The 17,516-nt window shown below is 38.7% G+C and overlaps 2 protein-coding genes across 2 annotated transcripts in view; one reads left to right on the top strand and one right to left on the bottom strand.

The window, feature by feature from the left end:
• The window catches only part of INSYN2A (inhibitory synaptic factor 2A), a 345,779-nt gene extending 333,458 nt beyond the window's left edge, over positions 1-12,321 (top strand). Inside the window, 2 exon segments of the mRNA XM_044056177.1 lie at positions 10,468-10,612; positions 10,614-12,321. Coding sequence (XP_043912112.1) covers positions 10,468-10,612; positions 10,614-10,652 — 184 coding nt within the window. The 3' untranslated portion in view covers positions 10,653-12,321.
• DOCK1 (dedicator of cytokinesis 1) overlaps positions 1-17,516 on the bottom strand; it is a gene marked incomplete in the record, with an annotated part of 4,741,214 nt that overhangs the window by 2,356,487 nt on the left and 2,367,211 nt on the right.

The following is a 17,516-nucleotide window of genomic DNA, read 5'->3' on the forward strand; positions in this document are numbered from 1 at the left end:
AATTAAAAGGAGAAACACATATTGACTATTTAGCCCAAAATGTAACTCCTTAAGTACACATTTCTGAAATACTTCTACATTCCTATTCATAGGTGGAATACATTTTGATTTATTGAACTTAAAGCCACTATTGTTACTAGCAAATTCACCATTCTAAAAGTATAGTTTCAAATTAAGCAGTCTGCAAAAAGTATATAAGACATCCTCAGGGACAAAAAACCCTGGAATAAAACCGAGGCCCAACAAACTTTCAGATTCAGACAAAACCACTGAAGAGATGTCAGTCACATTATTGGAAGACACTATCTGGGTTTCAGGAAGTTCAGCCTGGTTTCCAGAGATCCATCAATTCCTATTTTTGGACTTATGTTTCCTACCCCCCTCGACTTTTCTTAAAGGTAAAGGGGCCATGTCAGAATTAAACAAATTGTCCTGCATTCCCATACATGACTTTTTGGTAGCCGGTGGCGTTTGCTGTCTATCTACCTTTGTATCCGTATATGATGAGTCTTCTCCTGAAGTATCACTTATAGATTTTTTTCAAAATAGACTTATTTATTTTTCTTTTCTGCCCAGTAAACAAAGTCCTTCTGAGCAAATCTAACATTCTTACTTGAGTCTGTATTGAATTTGCCTATCTTTCTTTCTTTTAAACTTTGTTCAAAAAGAAGTAATTCTTCTCTCACCTTATTGAAACATTCTTTATAAATAACAGAGCCCTCAAAAGATTTAACTTTTTCACAAGAAAGAGCAACTTCTGATATATAAAATCTATCTTTCGTTCATAAAAATCATGTAAGGTTTTTCCACAAATTGTAAAGAAGATTTTTTCTGAATATCTGCCCAAGATGACAATAACATATCATCCGCTTGACTAACTAAAGGTTTAATACGGACTCTTAGGTCCATGGGAGTGATCCCTTTGTCTAAATAGGCCTTAAAGAGTCTTAAATGTCACACAAAAGATCTCATATTTTTCATGTGTTTAATAAGCTGGTCAAACAAAGAAATACAAGTCTGGTCCGAATTATTGGCTGTCTTGACTATTCATCACATTTGTATTCCCCATCCCAAACCAGAGTGGCTTCCTTATCCACTGACAGCCCCTTTAGAATAGCTGTTAAATCCATACTTGAAAAACTGACCTATACACCAGTTAAATCAAACATTCACAATTCACTATGCATACATAAAAATGCTGTTATGCCCACATATAAATCCTACCAACCAATGGCAAATATTAATGCAGTCCCTGCTTTAAAACGATAAAGCATTTATATTAAACTTTCGTTTACTTTCATATGTAATAAACATATCTTATATCTAACTGCTATTGATAAAATTATTATATGTATAACACAAGGCTCCCTGAATTTTCAAAAACATTAATTTTTTCAAGAAAAAATTTAAAGTTCATGTCTATATATTCAAAAGTCCGTTTAGCTTTTACTTAAAGCTAACAGGATGGTATTCACCTCTTTACTAATGTTCCTAGGTTAGTACTAGGCTAACTACCCTTGTGGGCCATTTTAAGCCTAGCCAATTACCCCATGTGAGAATCAAACCCTGCACCTTGTGTTTGCAAGGTGAACACCTAACCATTATGCCAACCTCCCAACCCTAATGTATTGGTTTACTAACTTCACAGGTTAGTACTAAGATAACCGCCCTTGTGAGCCATTTTAAGCCTAGCCAATTATCCCTTGTGAGACTCAAACCCTGCACCTTGTGTCTGTAAGGCAAACACCTTAATCATTAGGCCACCCTCACTCGTTCACAACTTCCAAAGAACCAACGGTATTCACCTGTTCTGGCCTTCTTAAATTTGCCCAACAGTCTTAACGAAACTATATTTCACGGTACAAATGCTCCAAAAGCACCTTTGTTATGGCATGAACCAATGTTTAACATTAACATTCCCCCTATACAAGGAGAAAATTTGCTGACAAGAAAAAACTTTCACGGAGCCCCCCCGTTTCACAAACAAACAATCATCATGGACACAAATGTTATGCCCAGAAAGTATTTTCACAAAGACCACACATCCGCATAGTGAAAATATTTAAATGTAATGAGAGTTATGTTCATTTTCAAAAGCCAGCTTACAAAATAAGGACCCAACATATATTTTTGTAGTGTAAAACACCACAATAACTAGCATATTCCAAAAAAATATATTAGCGCCAAACTTTTCCAGTTGAACCAAATACACGTCACGAAATTGGTGTCCGTAGCAAACAGAGACAGTCCAGTCATAAAGCCCCACAGACTAAATATTTAACATAAATCACCAGTACTTGCCCAAGTGAGAAAGAAATGTCCCAGACCAAAAAAATAAGTATCTCGCTTCACACAGAATGAAAAAGGAATGTACTAACCCTTCTAAATAGTACAAGTTTTTATATGTTAATTATGATGTAATATCAGCTAAGCAAGAGAATGACTTCACAATTCTGATGTTAAATCATACAAGTCATATCACAATACTCTCCCCAAGAAATACATGCCTTACCACATTCCCAAGAAGGCTGGATAAATTTGCACTCTTATCTCACTGTCTCTCTATCACATCTACTACATTATTACTTATGTCTCTCAGTAACTGTAGGAGACAGAATGGGATTCTACTTAAAAACAAAAAAAAAAAAAAACTCTCTGAAATATTAGCTTCTCTGACTGCCAGAGTATCAATTTGTATTGTAGATATTTAACTTATCCTATATCCCTTTATCCTTGGCCAGTCATTGAACAGGAACTGAAAGCTCCACAAAAAAGAAAAGAAATACAGTCCAATTTCCTTTCCTCACATTTCTATCCAAACTGATGAAATGGATGGCATCTTCTAAGCTGTCAGTATACATCATCAAATACTGGTTTCTCACTAAGCCAGGGAAGGATTCTTGAAGGAGCACAACACTACAATGCAATATTATTCTTGAAGTGTCACACATATACACCTGCTTGTTACATATAAGATGGATGCAGTCATCATTAATGCATATTATGCTCACAGATATGGCCTCCTATTAAATTTATGTTACTTTCACTGGATGTTAGTGTCCTGACTGTGTGTATAATAGATTCAAAGCTTGTAACATATGGAACTGCATCCTTCACTATGGAAGCATGAAGCAGTATCTCTTGTCGGGGCCATTACTTGACCTTCTGTTTCCATGTACATCAAAGACAGTCTAACAGAAAACTCAAGCCTAAAGGTTAGTATGCTAAAATGTGAAAAATGATCATTTGAGTTGTGCATAACCTAGTATTATTCTGCAGGTGCCAGAACATCCTCCACCCCTGTTCTAGAACTGACTAGCAGCCTGGGTGCTATATTTGGTTGGAGAGGTACTAGTGTTAGTACCCAGTGCGGGAGCACACATCTTGGGGCAAAGGACAGTGATGACACAGTCCTACTTCAGAAGTTCTACTATGGGAAAGCCCATGAGAAAGAGGGATGCATGACTGCCAATGAATTACATGCAGTCTACCTGAGCATAATGTGTGCAAAATCATACACCCACGCCTGCCTTGGAGTAGACATTTTCTAGAGAACAGAGTCAGGGTGTTAGGAGAGCCAAAAAATCCCCTATCCCTAGCAGATGACAGCAATGATTTTTGGCTGTCATTTGCCCACACCTGCTCTGAACAGATACCCAAAGAAGAGATGAAAGAAAATGGAAAAGGAAACCAGAGCTTGATGGTTATGAAGCTAGAAAGTACAGACACCAAAAATACCTTGTGGAAATAACAAAATTTGTCCTGCTACACAAATAAATGGCATCTTTTAGGTGAGCACCTATTTTAATTAGAATGTATTGGGGTCAATGTGTGCCCAAAACATTCTATGTTGTTTGAAATTACATTTAAGTTATCTAAACAACTGAAGTCTGGAATATGCTTTCTTCAGTGAAAAATCAGTCAAAAAGCTATCATAATTCAACTATTTGAATTGAGGCAGGGAAGCAGACTACAATTTTTCAAGTTTACCATGGAAAACATTTTAATAAGGCAGACTACAAATTTTCCATTCTTTGTCCAAAACTTGCTTACAATAAGAATAGGGAAGATGATTGTTCTTGCTGTAAAACCAACACTTTCCTATCGCATGTTTTCTCATCACACTCCAACCTTCTGCAGATGAAGAAAACTTATAACTGAACTAAGCAACCTGCAATCCATGCATCACTGTAGGCTGTATGTAAAGGAAAATGGACGTGCATTTAAGTGCAGAAGGTGGTAATACTCTTAATACCTACATGCTCAGACAGCGGACGCTATGTCCTTGTGGCTCAGCACAAAAACAAACAAATCAGGGTGGATATAACCAGGTGCCACCCATCTTCTACTTTCTCTGAATATGCAGCATTTACAGAGTGCAAATAATTTAAAGGCATAAAGATTGCATTCATGGTATTTTAGAAAGTGGTAGTATACGTACTGTGGGGTTACAGCATGTATAGTTGAATAATTATTTAATTTTAGTGAAATAAATGTTGGTATAGTTGGTGAAATTACATTGTAGTCATTACATTTCCCTGTTTTCTTTCTTTCTTTTGAAGATTTGCAAGCACGTAATTAGTATATACAAGTCCTGGGGGTTTGGGGGGGGGGGGGGCTAAAGCACTCACATACTAGCTTTTTGAAAGTTGTATTTTTGTTTAGTTTAGTTTCCATCTATTTTTAGTGCATGGAGTATGGAGATAGCAAATGTTCCTCTGTTTATATTTATGACCATTATGTTAGATCAGTTTTTGGTGATATTGGTTGTATATTTAATTTTCAGGGGGGCACATTCCCCTGCAAAAAATCTGTCAATTTGTGGCTGTGTGGTGGGCAGAATTAAGGTGGGGTATGCATGTACAGTACTGCCCATTTTTTTATGCACTTCTATTTAGTTTAGTTTTCTATTATGTTGTGGGTAACTACAGGGATGATCACAAATGTACATTGTTTTGCATTTATGATCATTAAGATTAGATTTATTTATCACTGATGAAACTGCATGACATTTTGGGTTTCACATAACTTCATCAGCAATGAATAGTAATATATTCATGGGGGGGTAAAGCAAGTAAGCCAGGACTGGTCATAAGACATTTCAACATGCCCTTCATTAGTGCCTCCTGGTCTAATAGCACAGAAGTTAAGTGCAGGATTACCAAATAGTTGACCTGGGTTCAAACCCTGGCTAGGGAACAATTGGGCAGCAGGAGTATCTATGCAGTAGTACTATCTGGCAATCTACCTCTATAATATACCACAAAAACTCTCTGGGGTCTTCCCAGAGTGTTGTAATGAGTTCATTTCAACTCAAGAGCAATTGCTTACTTTATTAGTACTGCATACATTAGAAAAAAAGTATATATGCATGCATGTATGTATACTAACACCCAATTCAGCCAATTAACCATGAAGCCAGAGATGCAAGTACTACAACAGTCTGACAAGCGCATGCATCTACTAACCAAATTTTGTTGATAATTCTCAGGAACATGATAGAAAATAGAATACAAAAAACATGCTATGAGAAATACCTTCGCTCTGTCTTAACACAAATTTTGAAATCTAATATTAGTAATACCTTTCAGCACCCTGTTAAACAAACAAGTATGGTTTCCATAGGATCTGAATGATATTAATAAAGGCAAGTTACCTCTTCACTTTTTTCTCTTTGAACCATGTAATTTTGTTTCTAAAAAAAAATCTTACCTTAAATCAAACATTTAATTTTAATAAAATTTCAAATACTTTGAACCTAAGATGTTACAGAAAACTTCCCTCACCCCTACACTAAAGAACAGTAAAAATACTTCTGCACTCAATTACACCTGAAACATCAGTTTGAAATAAGGATAAATACAAACCAGGTAAAGTATTTTACTTAATTACAGAACGGCTTCATTTGTCTCAGAGTACATTGTTTAATGTAGGAAACCTAACTGAAAGAATGTATTCTCCCCTATCAAAGATAGCTGAAGCAATCATTTGTTTTACTGGAGTTGGAATTACATTACTATGTAATTACTAGGTACTATCAAGTGACTGATTTCTTAATAACTGTCTGCTTAGTGCTCCTTTTGCAATGGAAATTCAGTAACAGAGAGATTGCACCTACAGCAGTGCATTGTTCTACAAAAGACACGTTTTGCATGAATGACTCTCACAGAAGCAAAGTTGTGTATATGATTATAAATACGGTTTCTGTCAACACATATAGTCGTCTCATCAGCAAAAACAAAGTAGTACTGTTGGTGTGTTTGTCTCACATACTTAACTACATTAGCTCTGCAAATGAAATCAGAGAAAAGCACATAAAAAGCAAAGTGCTAAGGGTCCCTCAGGAAAGAGTTATAGAAACTGTAAATTTACTCAAATATTTGTACTGTAAAATACAATGTGTAACAATTTGGGGGGGGGGGGGTGCTAGCAGCAGCATCTGAAACAGATTCTAAGATCTAATCACTTAAACAGTAGCACATCATTCGTATAAGAGGTGCTTGTGACTGAAGTGTAAACAACCCATGGAATGCTAGGAATCCCATACACTCTATAATACTCACTTATTCAGTACAACTGCACATTTCTAATTTTGAACTGCTGTTTTAGAAACAATTAAAATAATGTAATCTCTCCTAGCAAGGTACTACACATGTAATGCTTTTCAAATGACAAACACTATGGAAAATATCTACAGCCAATACTGTCAGAATGTCCCTATTTTTAACATACTCTTTATTCATAAAGCACTGTACCACTGAGACTACTTACTGTCCACCCCCTAAACTTTAAACGAAGGTATTGTCAATGAGCAAAAACGTTTACGTCAGAACATGTGCTTTTCAGACAAACTGGTATTTCTTGCTTAAGTGCATAGCGTGAGATGGTCCAAGTCAGCCATGGCCAAAACCATAAGCAGAAATAATGAAGAATTATCATGCAATACATACACAGCTGGTATGAAGTAAACCTGAAAACAAACATTAACATGAAAAAGTTAAGTGGTTTTCTATTGCATTTTTCTACAATATATACACACATGATGGCATATGCCTATATACTTCCAATGGCAGCTAACGAGTCATCAACTAGATGTAGCTGACAGATTGAGAATAACGTGAATAAATGCGGGTGCATCATCCTGCATCAAAGCATTTAGGGATAGTGTTTAAATGGCATAGGAACAAGGTTTTAAAAGAACCATAGGGCAGTTTCTAACAAAGGTTGGCTACATGGCAGGTACTGTTTTTGAGTAGACACATTCTGTTAATGAGAAAATTCAAAGAGAACTGGACAACCAGGAAAAAGTAAAATTTTATTTGAGTTCTTTCGTCAGTTTTTAACTATGACTTCTTCAGAATAATCAACACTGTTAAATGCTTTTCTGAGGTACTTGGAGGGGGGGGGGGTGTCCTTTTAAGAGTCCATTACCAGTCCTGGCAATCCCAGACTTTCTGGCAGACATGTGACTGAATTCATGTTGATAGAGTCTTATGATATTATAGTCACCTATAAATGCGATTACTACTTGGACTCTGGTTCGGAAGGCTATGGTTTATATTCCCGCACCAGGTAAATGGACTAATTTTCCAATACTGACTCTGCAGTACAGCATAAGTTAGGGGGGCGGGCTGTACTCCTGTGTGTGCCTTTCTTCAGATGAAGCGTTATAGAGAAGCCTCATCTGCCTCAGTTGGCGGTAGCTCAGCATGTTGCAGCCTTTCCTCCGAAATCAAAAAGGATCTAAAATTTAAATGGGCTCTATATAGACACAAGGCACCTCAGTCTGTAGCACGATGTGAAGTACTGCAAGTGTGAGGTGCTATCCTTGAGCAAGTGTGAGGTGCTATCCTTGAGAAGTGATAAGAAAATAAGGTTCTCAGCTGCATTTCCATGCTGTATTTCAAAAGAAATGTAATGATTTCTTAGAAAACCGTCATTTTAAAAATCTACTTGCCACTAACAGTTACAGAGCAGGGAATTCATTTACAAGGGAAGCCTGCTGAAAAACAAGAGCATACCTAGTTATAGGACTAAATTTATTTCCCATGAGAAAAATTATTAATCAAAGTACTGTAACTTTTTTTTTTTTTTTTACACACTAATATGCCACCTCTGCAAATCAGAACAAAACAACAGTACAGAAGTATCTCCAGAGGTAGGCTCTGTTACAACAGGGCAACAAAAAATATTGAGAAAAAAATATCTTTTTCTTTTTGGATAAATGCCAGTGTTGAGAAAATTAAATGCTGATGAGCAATGGAAGACTAACATTCCAATTTCATTGTGTTTCTGCTGCTACGCAGCATCTATCTTTAAACTCTTGAAAGCTATGAGAAATTATGCCTTATTATCATTTCCACAGCAATCAACCACACTACTACTTATTGAAAGAATCTTTCATTTTTTCACTAGAATGTATGCTATTCTTCCTTAGTTGTCACACTTGTAAGTTAACCATTGCGGTGGCTGCAGGGAAATATCACCTAGTGCTGCAAGAACAATTTTTGTTTTATATCTTTTTTGGATATGCAAGTAATTTGGGGCAAATCATGCACTCAACTCACTTTTGTGTACACCTTATACTATTTTTCTATCTCCCTCGGTGCTTAGTCCACAGCAAAATGATTTAAGATTACAGGAACTGGTATAGAGGTACTGCAGCAAGCCCTGGCATTAATGTGCATTTCTCAAGAAGATAAAACAAAATTCAATAAACAGCTAGTATGGAGTGAGGACATCAACTAACACAACTTTTGCCTTGTATCCTTTACTGAGAGAGCACTGCAAATTCAAGGACAGGAGCTATCTTTCATCAAATAAAGATAAAATTAAATATATATTACAAAACTTCCCCCTGAAATCTAAGGTTTTAGATAATTGCCTAAGCATAATAATCTCCAGGTAAGGTATTAAAGCAAAATAAAGTACACAAAGGCAATGAAGCTCTCCATCTGTGGCACCAGGAGTCAGAATGCTTCTGAGTGATTATCATTCTTCAATAAAACCTACCCCAACTGCAAGCCGTTACTTCTAGCATGGCATTCGTCATACTTTTGTGATAAAGAACAGTTCCTTGACTGTTACTTTGCCCAGAATTGTCCCAGACACAAAGTACATTCACACACATACTACACAAACTGATATATGTAGATATGAATGCTCTACTGACTGTATATGTATATAACATATGCATAGACACCAATGCGTGCGCTCTCTCCCTCTCTCTAGCTAAATGTGCATATGTATATTTATATATATCTATATATGTTATATACGTGTGTGTGTATATATATATATATATATATATATATATATATATATATATACATACACATACATACACACACACACAGTGGATATAAAGTGTACACACCCCTGTTAAAATGGCAGGTTTTTGTGATATAAAAAATAAGATCACAATGAATCATTTCAAAACTTTTCCCACATTTAATGTGACCTATAACCTGTACAATTCAATTGAAAATCAAACAAATCTGGGGAAAGAATATAAAAAATAAAAAAACGTACAATAAGCTAGTTGCATAAGTGTGCACACCCTTAAACTAATACTTTGTCGAAGCACCTTTTGATTTAATTACAGCATTCTGTTCATCCATTCTCTCCAGTCAACAGAAATATTTATTTATTTAGCTTGCACCATTTTCAGAGAAGTTCTGGTGTAAGGATTGCAATTCTTTATTGTAACACTTTACTGCTGACTCACTTTAAACATAAGATTTAAGTGGGATTTTAATTCACTTTTGGGCAGAATTTTGAAAAGTATTTATTTCAAAGCTATTGTTCTCTGTTTTGTAAAAGGTTGAGTTTATTTTGTGACATGTAAAGGGTGAATGGCATGTAATCCAGCAATGCTATCCTGCAACAGATGCACACTAATACTGACCACCTATACTAACCACAATGAACCATTTATTTATTCAGTTTATGAGAAAATTATAGAAACTAAGACTGCATTTTGCAGCACATAACTTACTACAGATTATTCTGTTGCATCGTGACTCCTCTTATGCAAAAGACAGTCAAATGTACAATGTAAAATTGATCATATTTCTTACTGCCTCACTGATACTCTCTTATAAAAACAAAGGGCAATCTCTTTAAATGTAGAATGAACACAACTTGAAGCCTAATAAGTGAAACCTCCTAAGCCTACTTCTTTCGTAAATGCATATCTCTGATAAATGAGAGGCTATGAATATTTATGCATTTTGTACAGAGAAACCTTTGCTAGTGATTATCATATCTTGTCAATACATCCAGTGGTTATGTGCTTCTCAAGTTTCTTCATGATTATTCAGTTTCAGCTGCATTCAGAATAATAATATGAAAAGAACTATACTGTTTCATATGGTATAATACAAAATTATTTAACAAACGTAACACATCTGCACTACCAGTTTCTCTTAATAAACATAAATAACTGCTGCATTGTTTTTCTTACAGTGTTGAGCTGGACTTTAAACAGCAAGAAGATAAACTACAACCAGTTCTTAAAAAGCTTCATCCAGTAGAGGAAACTCAGGTTCTACCTTTGCCTTATCCACAGGAGAGTTATTCTGCAACCCCAAAGCAGAAATCCAAAACTGAACCCAAAAAAACATGGAAGATGGAAACTTTGGTTTCTGTAGCCTAAATAAATGCAAACTTACTGTAAATGTTTGCTCATATGAGAACAAGGGATTCAGAAAGTTCTCTTAAACAAAGCCAGAGATCCTCACTGATAGCTGCAATGCCTTGAGCGCAAGATATGGTATTTATGTTTCAATGCATATACCAAATCAGCCTTTTGTATTAAGAATACACCTGCAGAAGAACACAAAAATCACACCTCTTCTTCTGTCTGCAGTTCATAAAGGAGGATATAGATGAACATTTGAATTTATATTGGTAAAGATGAAAATCAAATAGTTCTATGAGCTCAGCAAACCATATAATTCTCTTTCTTAATCATGGGTCGTTTCTCTACACAATGCTGAAATGATTGATTTTTCTGTAACCTTTGTTTGTCAAAGGCAGAGAGAGATGCAGAGAGCAAGCCTTATGTTTGTAAGGTTGTTTATTTTTTTTAAGAGAACAGAGGAGAAGTGCTATTTTCAGCACATATTAATTCTGGACAAAGCACAATTTTTCAAAATGAGTAGAGACCTTTCATAATTCCTAAGGTATAACTACATACACATCATTGACTTTCATCTGCTTAAGAGAAAACGCAAGTGATAAACCATTAGTATCACGCAAGGAGCCTCTGATTTACTGCCAGCTTCATCATCATACTGACAATATGTTTACTGCTCATTTTCAAAGGGCGAGCAGCCACAGCCCACAAAAAGTGGGGGTATGCTTTTAATCACTGCAAACTGACAGGGTCAAGCAATGGAGTTCTAAGGTACCTTAGATGACACTTTTAACCATTCTGTGCCCAAAGGTTGGGATAGTTTGAAATACAAACAATAGCAAATGAAATAATTAGTATATTTTAGTGAACATGTACAACTATAGTTATTAAAGTTTAATCATTTTAAACAATAAAATCATTAAGAAAGCTTAAGAAAATACACCTTATAGAAAGTAATTAATTAGTATGTCATAGGAGAAACCAGCAGATTTAGATTGTGTCTGTTGTCCTGTAACACAAATACATGAAGGTTGGCTTGTCTCTTACAGAACATGTTTCTTTCCCTAATAGGCAAAGCAGTATTTTTATGAATGTGTCAATATATTTTACTAGTGATATGTAAAGGCTTTCTGAAATAAAGAAATGCGCCAGTCTAGCAGATTAGGTACGTTTATCTTAGTAGCTCTCAGAAAAGCAGAAGCATACATGTCAAGGGTTCTAATGAACATCTCACATGATAGATGCTGCAATATAATTTCATATTGTATGTTGAACCTGTTTATGTTTAGTTGAAAGTAACTACCATTGCATAGTTACTTATTGTAAACAATTACCATGAAGTTCATGATTATTTCACAGTATGTGTTGATAGCAGTGTACCAATCTTTTCTAAAGTATGGACAGAACATCAGCTGTCAAACTAACCACATATTTTAAACTTACATTGCAAATGTATGCTTTTGAAAGAGTCCTGGACATATATTTGTGCAAAAGTACTTATGAGGGCTATAAATTCTTGTATATATAAAATATACACAGGTGAAATATTTTTCTGAAGCAACAAAAATATAAGAAAAGATAATCCTGTGCTATGAAGGAAGTGCAATTTATTTCTGTGCAATGTGCTTTGTGTATTTTATACTGTTTTTAATTAAAGTTATAAAATGTTTATAATATGAAAATGAACTGTAAAACGTTTCTTAATTATAAGTGTGGTGGTGTTACTTAAAAGTTATAGTTATTCATAAAGAGAGCACTTTTTTGCTCTGTGTACCACAACATTGCTGATCCAGAAAATGTGGTTTCTACTACTGGGTCTCTCTTATCTTACTGCAATTTTAGTGATTTAATTTCAGACCTTGAACACTGTTACTTGTCAGGGACTGTAATGACAACTTATCAAAATAAGAAAATAAAAGATTTAAATATGTACTTTAGCCTTTGCAAGGCTCGTACAGAAATGTACATAACATTAGGTCTATCATATTCTACCCCTTAACTGACTCAATTCATTTAACTTCTTTCTGCATTAAAGTACATTGCTATCTGCACACACAACCTGCCTCAGTGGTCTCCAGGGGCAATCACTTTGTTCTAGTATTGAAATCCTGATTCATTATACCTACCTTTTTTTAATGAGTAAATCAGGATGTTCTTCATGTTTCACTGTTGCAGTCATCACATTTGAGTTATCCCTGCCTGGGTAGCCCTCAGTCAGCCCGAATACCAGAGGCTTAGTATTTCTGTGTTGGTTGCTGTTGCTTCAGGACTGACGTCTGGTCATCAGTAGTATAAAGTAAGGCAATGCCATTACATTTGTTTTTCTTGCACAGGAGCCCGAAGCAGAAGTAGTTCGCATGAATGCCGGTTGGCCGCTACCTGAGTTTTCGTATTCCGATATGGCTTCGGTAAGCCATCTGACAGCAGATCAGATCATCCAAAAAAAGGTAAGGATAAAGACGGAGACAGACCGCACAGGTCTAAACCTACCGATGACACTTCCGTTAGGCTAGTTGTCAGTTCTCCAGTCCTCAGTGAGGTGCTTTCGCAGCCCCTGTTGCCCACGCTTCTGTGGATTTGCAGGCCACTACCGATACCCCTTCGGAGTCCGGTATGCCGCAAAACTCTTCACCGATTAAGGATCCTGCAGTTGTCCCTACCTTGGATGGGTCCAGAGCTGCTGAGGAGGCACCGGCTTCTGAGGAAGTACTTTGCACTACCGATTCTCGACACAAACAGATGACTTCTTATGCATCTACTGTTCTTTCGAAAACTGCTGAGTTTCTACGGCCCAGGGTATGAACCACACCCAAGAAACCAATGACTCCATCTCAGGCACCTGCTTCCTTGCCTCAGTCTCAAATGCTTAAAATGGCAGAAGACCTTATAATGCTGATCAGGGGAAGCCAAGCTACCCCTTCCAAAAGATAAAGAGATTTATCCCCAGTAGTTTTATCTGATCAGGGGTCCGACGACTCTGATGCCTCTGAATATGAAGACATGCAACCACTCTCTGCTTATGAGAATTCTGATGCAGAGGAATCCATTCCTTCAGCCTCTCCACCCGAGGATTTTTCCTTTGGGGAAACCCTTCATACTTTAAGGGAGCATTTTCAATGGGAATGTCAGGACTACCCTCAGTCTAAATAAGAGACTCAGGGAATTCTTGTATCTTCTACAGCAAATACCCTTGGCCATTCCTCCTGTCTTGGATGCTGTGGATGATGTTTTCATGGAATCTAGTTTGACTCCTGACACCCTCCCTCCTGCTCCCAGGAAACCTGACAGGTATTGCAGAGGCCCTGACTCACAAATTTCTTTTCAAAAATCCTACTGCTGACCCTGAGGTTATCTCCCAAGGGCCTAAAGGAATTAAAGCAAATTATGCTAAGTATCCCCAACCCCTCAGATAGGGATTCCTGAGCATTAGACAGACGGGATAAAAAGTATACAACTACTCTTGCTATTAGAGTACTAAATTGTCAATTCCATATGCTAAAATTTCAGCAGCATACCATGGAACTCCTCAAATAAAAAATATCATCTTTTCCTGCTTGTGCAGAAAATAAAGAGTTACAAGAGTTAATGCATTCTGTCAAGTAACTAAGCACACCCTACACTGTGGTTTTGATGCCCTAGAAGCATCTTGCAGGGCAGCAGTCACCAGTTCTGTCCTTAGAAGACATGCTTGGCTTAAGAAACCGCCCTTGCCAAAGTATGTCAAATCTAAACTATTGGATGCACCCTTGCACAAAGACAACTTATTTGGCACCAAGGCAGAGGAGGTCTTAAAAAAGATGGAAGAAAAAGCTAAATCTATGCAGACATTTAAGGATTTCCTGCAGGTCCAGCCACCCAGGTTCAGTAGGTATTGCTCCTCCAAGGCACTGGTCCTTTCCTGCCCCATCCAGGTCAGTTCAGCCCAGACCCCAGGAAAGCAGACCCCCCCCCCCAACGCAACAGCTATAGGGAATGCAGAGATCAAAGCAATGGAGTACCTCCGCTTCTAAACCAGGGAGTGCAAAGCCACCCCCCTCATGGTAAGAGCTCACAATGACTCTACACTTTCACCCCCTCTTTCTACCCACCTGCACTTGCCCCTGGGAGGAAAACTCTCCTTCCACGCAAGCACCTGGGCCACCAATACTAATGACTGCTGGGTCCTCAACATAGTGTTTCAGGGATATAAAATTTTCCTTCCACACACTACCAACCCCAAAAGGGTTCCCAGATCTTCCTCCAAACCAGTGGGCAGAGGCCAAAAAGCAAGTCCTTTCCCCTGCTCTCTATGAGGACAATAGAGCATGTTCCTGCAGAACAGATAGGCCAAGGTTTATACTCCAGGCTCTTCCTGGTACCCAGAAAAGAGGGCACCTAGCGCCCCATCCTCGATCTATCCATTCTAAACACCTTCCTGGTGATACCAAAATTCAAAATGCTCACCCTCCTGTAACGACTACCTATGCTCTCCAAGGATGCTTGGCTAGCCACCCTAGACCTAATAGAGGCCTACCTATACATCCCAATCACAGAATCATGCAGAAAATATCTATGTTTCAGGGTAGGATCACTGCACTTTCAGTTCTCTGTGCTTCCCTTTGGCTTATCTACTGCTCCCAGAGTTTTCACAAAATGTCTGGCTCCCGCCATTGCCTTTTGCTGGCAAAGAAATATTCAAACTTACCCATACTTAGATGGCTGCCTAATTCAGGCAGACAGTCAGGAAGAGCTGCTCAAGCACCTGGCCTTTGTAAAGGACCTACTGACCTCCCAAGGATACACTATCAATGAAAAGAAATCCAAGCTAGTGCCCACCCAAACAAATTATATTCCTGGGAGCAAGCCTGGACACAGCATCCCAGATGGCATTCTTTACACCAGAAAAGCAAACTTACCTGACAGCCTGTTTCTCTCAACTAGCCACCAGACCCCAGTTATCCGCATGGAAAATCTTGCAAGCTCTGGGGTTCATGGCTTCTTACATTCCATTCATTCTGTATGCCAGACTGCATATGAGGAAACTTCAATGGTCATCCCGACTGTCAACACTCTCAAGACCTGGAAACTCTTATACCAGTGATACCTTGTCTAAGGAAAGATTTTCTTTGGTGGGCAGCAGCATGCTACCACAAGGGACTACCCTTCTCACAACCCTATGCTGCCCAGACCCTTACCACAGATGCATCAGACTATTCCTGGGGTGCACACCTGGATGGCAGGTGTATACAGGGCCAATGGAGCCCACATCAAATACATCTGCACATCAACCAAAAAGAGATGTTAGCTCTCCAGCACACATTGACAGCTTTCAGACCCCTTCTCTCCCCCAGGGGTTCTACTGATGAAAACAGACACCACCACTGTGATGTGGTATATCAACAAGCAGGGAGGGACTCACTCCTACCCTCTATGCAGGCTCGCCATGACCCTTTGGCACACAACCTCAGCCATGCAACTACACATTCCTGCCAGCCTCTCTAAACTCTCTGGCAGACAACTTGAGCAGAAATCTTCTGGACTCACACAAGTGGCAGCTAGACCAAAGAACCTTCACCCTTATAACTCAGAAATGGGGCACCCCAAAAGTCAACCTCTTTGCTTCCCACTCCAACCATTAGCTCAGCAAGTTCTGCACCAGGGAGCCTCACTGCACGGCCTGGAAAGTGGATGCTCTATCCTTCCAGTGGGTCAACCTCTCGGTTTGTGTGTTTCCCCCACTACCTCTCATTACCAGGGTACTGCTCAAAATAAGGGAGGAAAAACCGAGGACTATCCTAATTGCCCCAAACTGGCCACACCAGCACCACTGCTGCACAGCTGTCACATCTGCCACCATGGCATCTCCCTCCAATACCAACATTCCTGACCCAGAGGGAAGGAGAATTAATGCATCCCCAATTGCAGACCCTCGATTTGGCAGCCTGGCTTATTCCCTGACCACTGTACAAGTTGCCAATCTCAGTAAACAGGTTCTAGATGTTATACGTGAGGCCAGATGCCCTAGCACTAGGAAATCTTATGCTGACAAATGGAAAAGGTTCTGCACCTGGAGCCAGGCTAATAGAGCCGATACGGCACAGCCCTTCCTATCTCTCATCCTGGATTATCTAGCTGACCTACTACACAGTGGTCTATCCTTTTCCTCTATTAAAATTCATGCCTCTGCTCATTTCAGCACTGAGCAACCTCTTCTCACACCCTCTCATCAAGCACTTCCTATGAGGGGCTAGCAACTTGAGGCCACCTACCCCAGCTTGGGACCTAAACTTTGTGTTGAAACGCTCACCCTGCCTGCCCCCCTTTGAACCAGCAGCTTCATCAGAGTTAAAGTTTCTCTCATGGAAGACAGCCTTGCTTCTGACCATCACTTCAGTAAGAAGAGTATCCGAGCTATAAGCACTAATGGCTGTAGAGCCCTTCATCATTTTCCATGCTGACAAGGTCTCCCTCAGGACTAACCCACCCTCCATGCCAAAAGTGGTGTCCAGTGTGGCTCTCAACCAATTGATTCATTTGCACACTTTTTTGCCTAACCCACAAAACAAGGGGGGAAGGATTCTGCACTCTCTAGACATGCAGAGACAGCTCAGATTCTATCTAGACAGGACTAAATCATTCAGAAAGATTGATCAGTTGTTAGTCAGCTTTGCTGCAGGAGCAGAGGGCAAAGCCGTACCCAAACAAACCATTTCCAAATGGATAACACATTGCATCCATTTCTGCTACAAGCAACATGTGAAACCTCTCCCTAAGGTGGTCTGGACTCACTCTACCAGAGCAACCTCCACCTCTGCAGATTTTCCCAGAGGAGTCACCACCAGGGACATCCTGGTGGCTGCAACATGGGCATCTGTTCATTCCTTCAACAAGCATTACC

This window comes from Protopterus annectens, chromosome 14.part0 (assembly GCF_019279795.1).
Source record: "Protopterus annectens isolate FY-2018-M chromosome 14.part0, PAN1.0, whole genome shotgun sequence".
Lineage (NCBI taxonomy): Eukaryota > Metazoa > Chordata > Ceratodontiformes > Protopteridae > Protopterus > Protopterus annectens.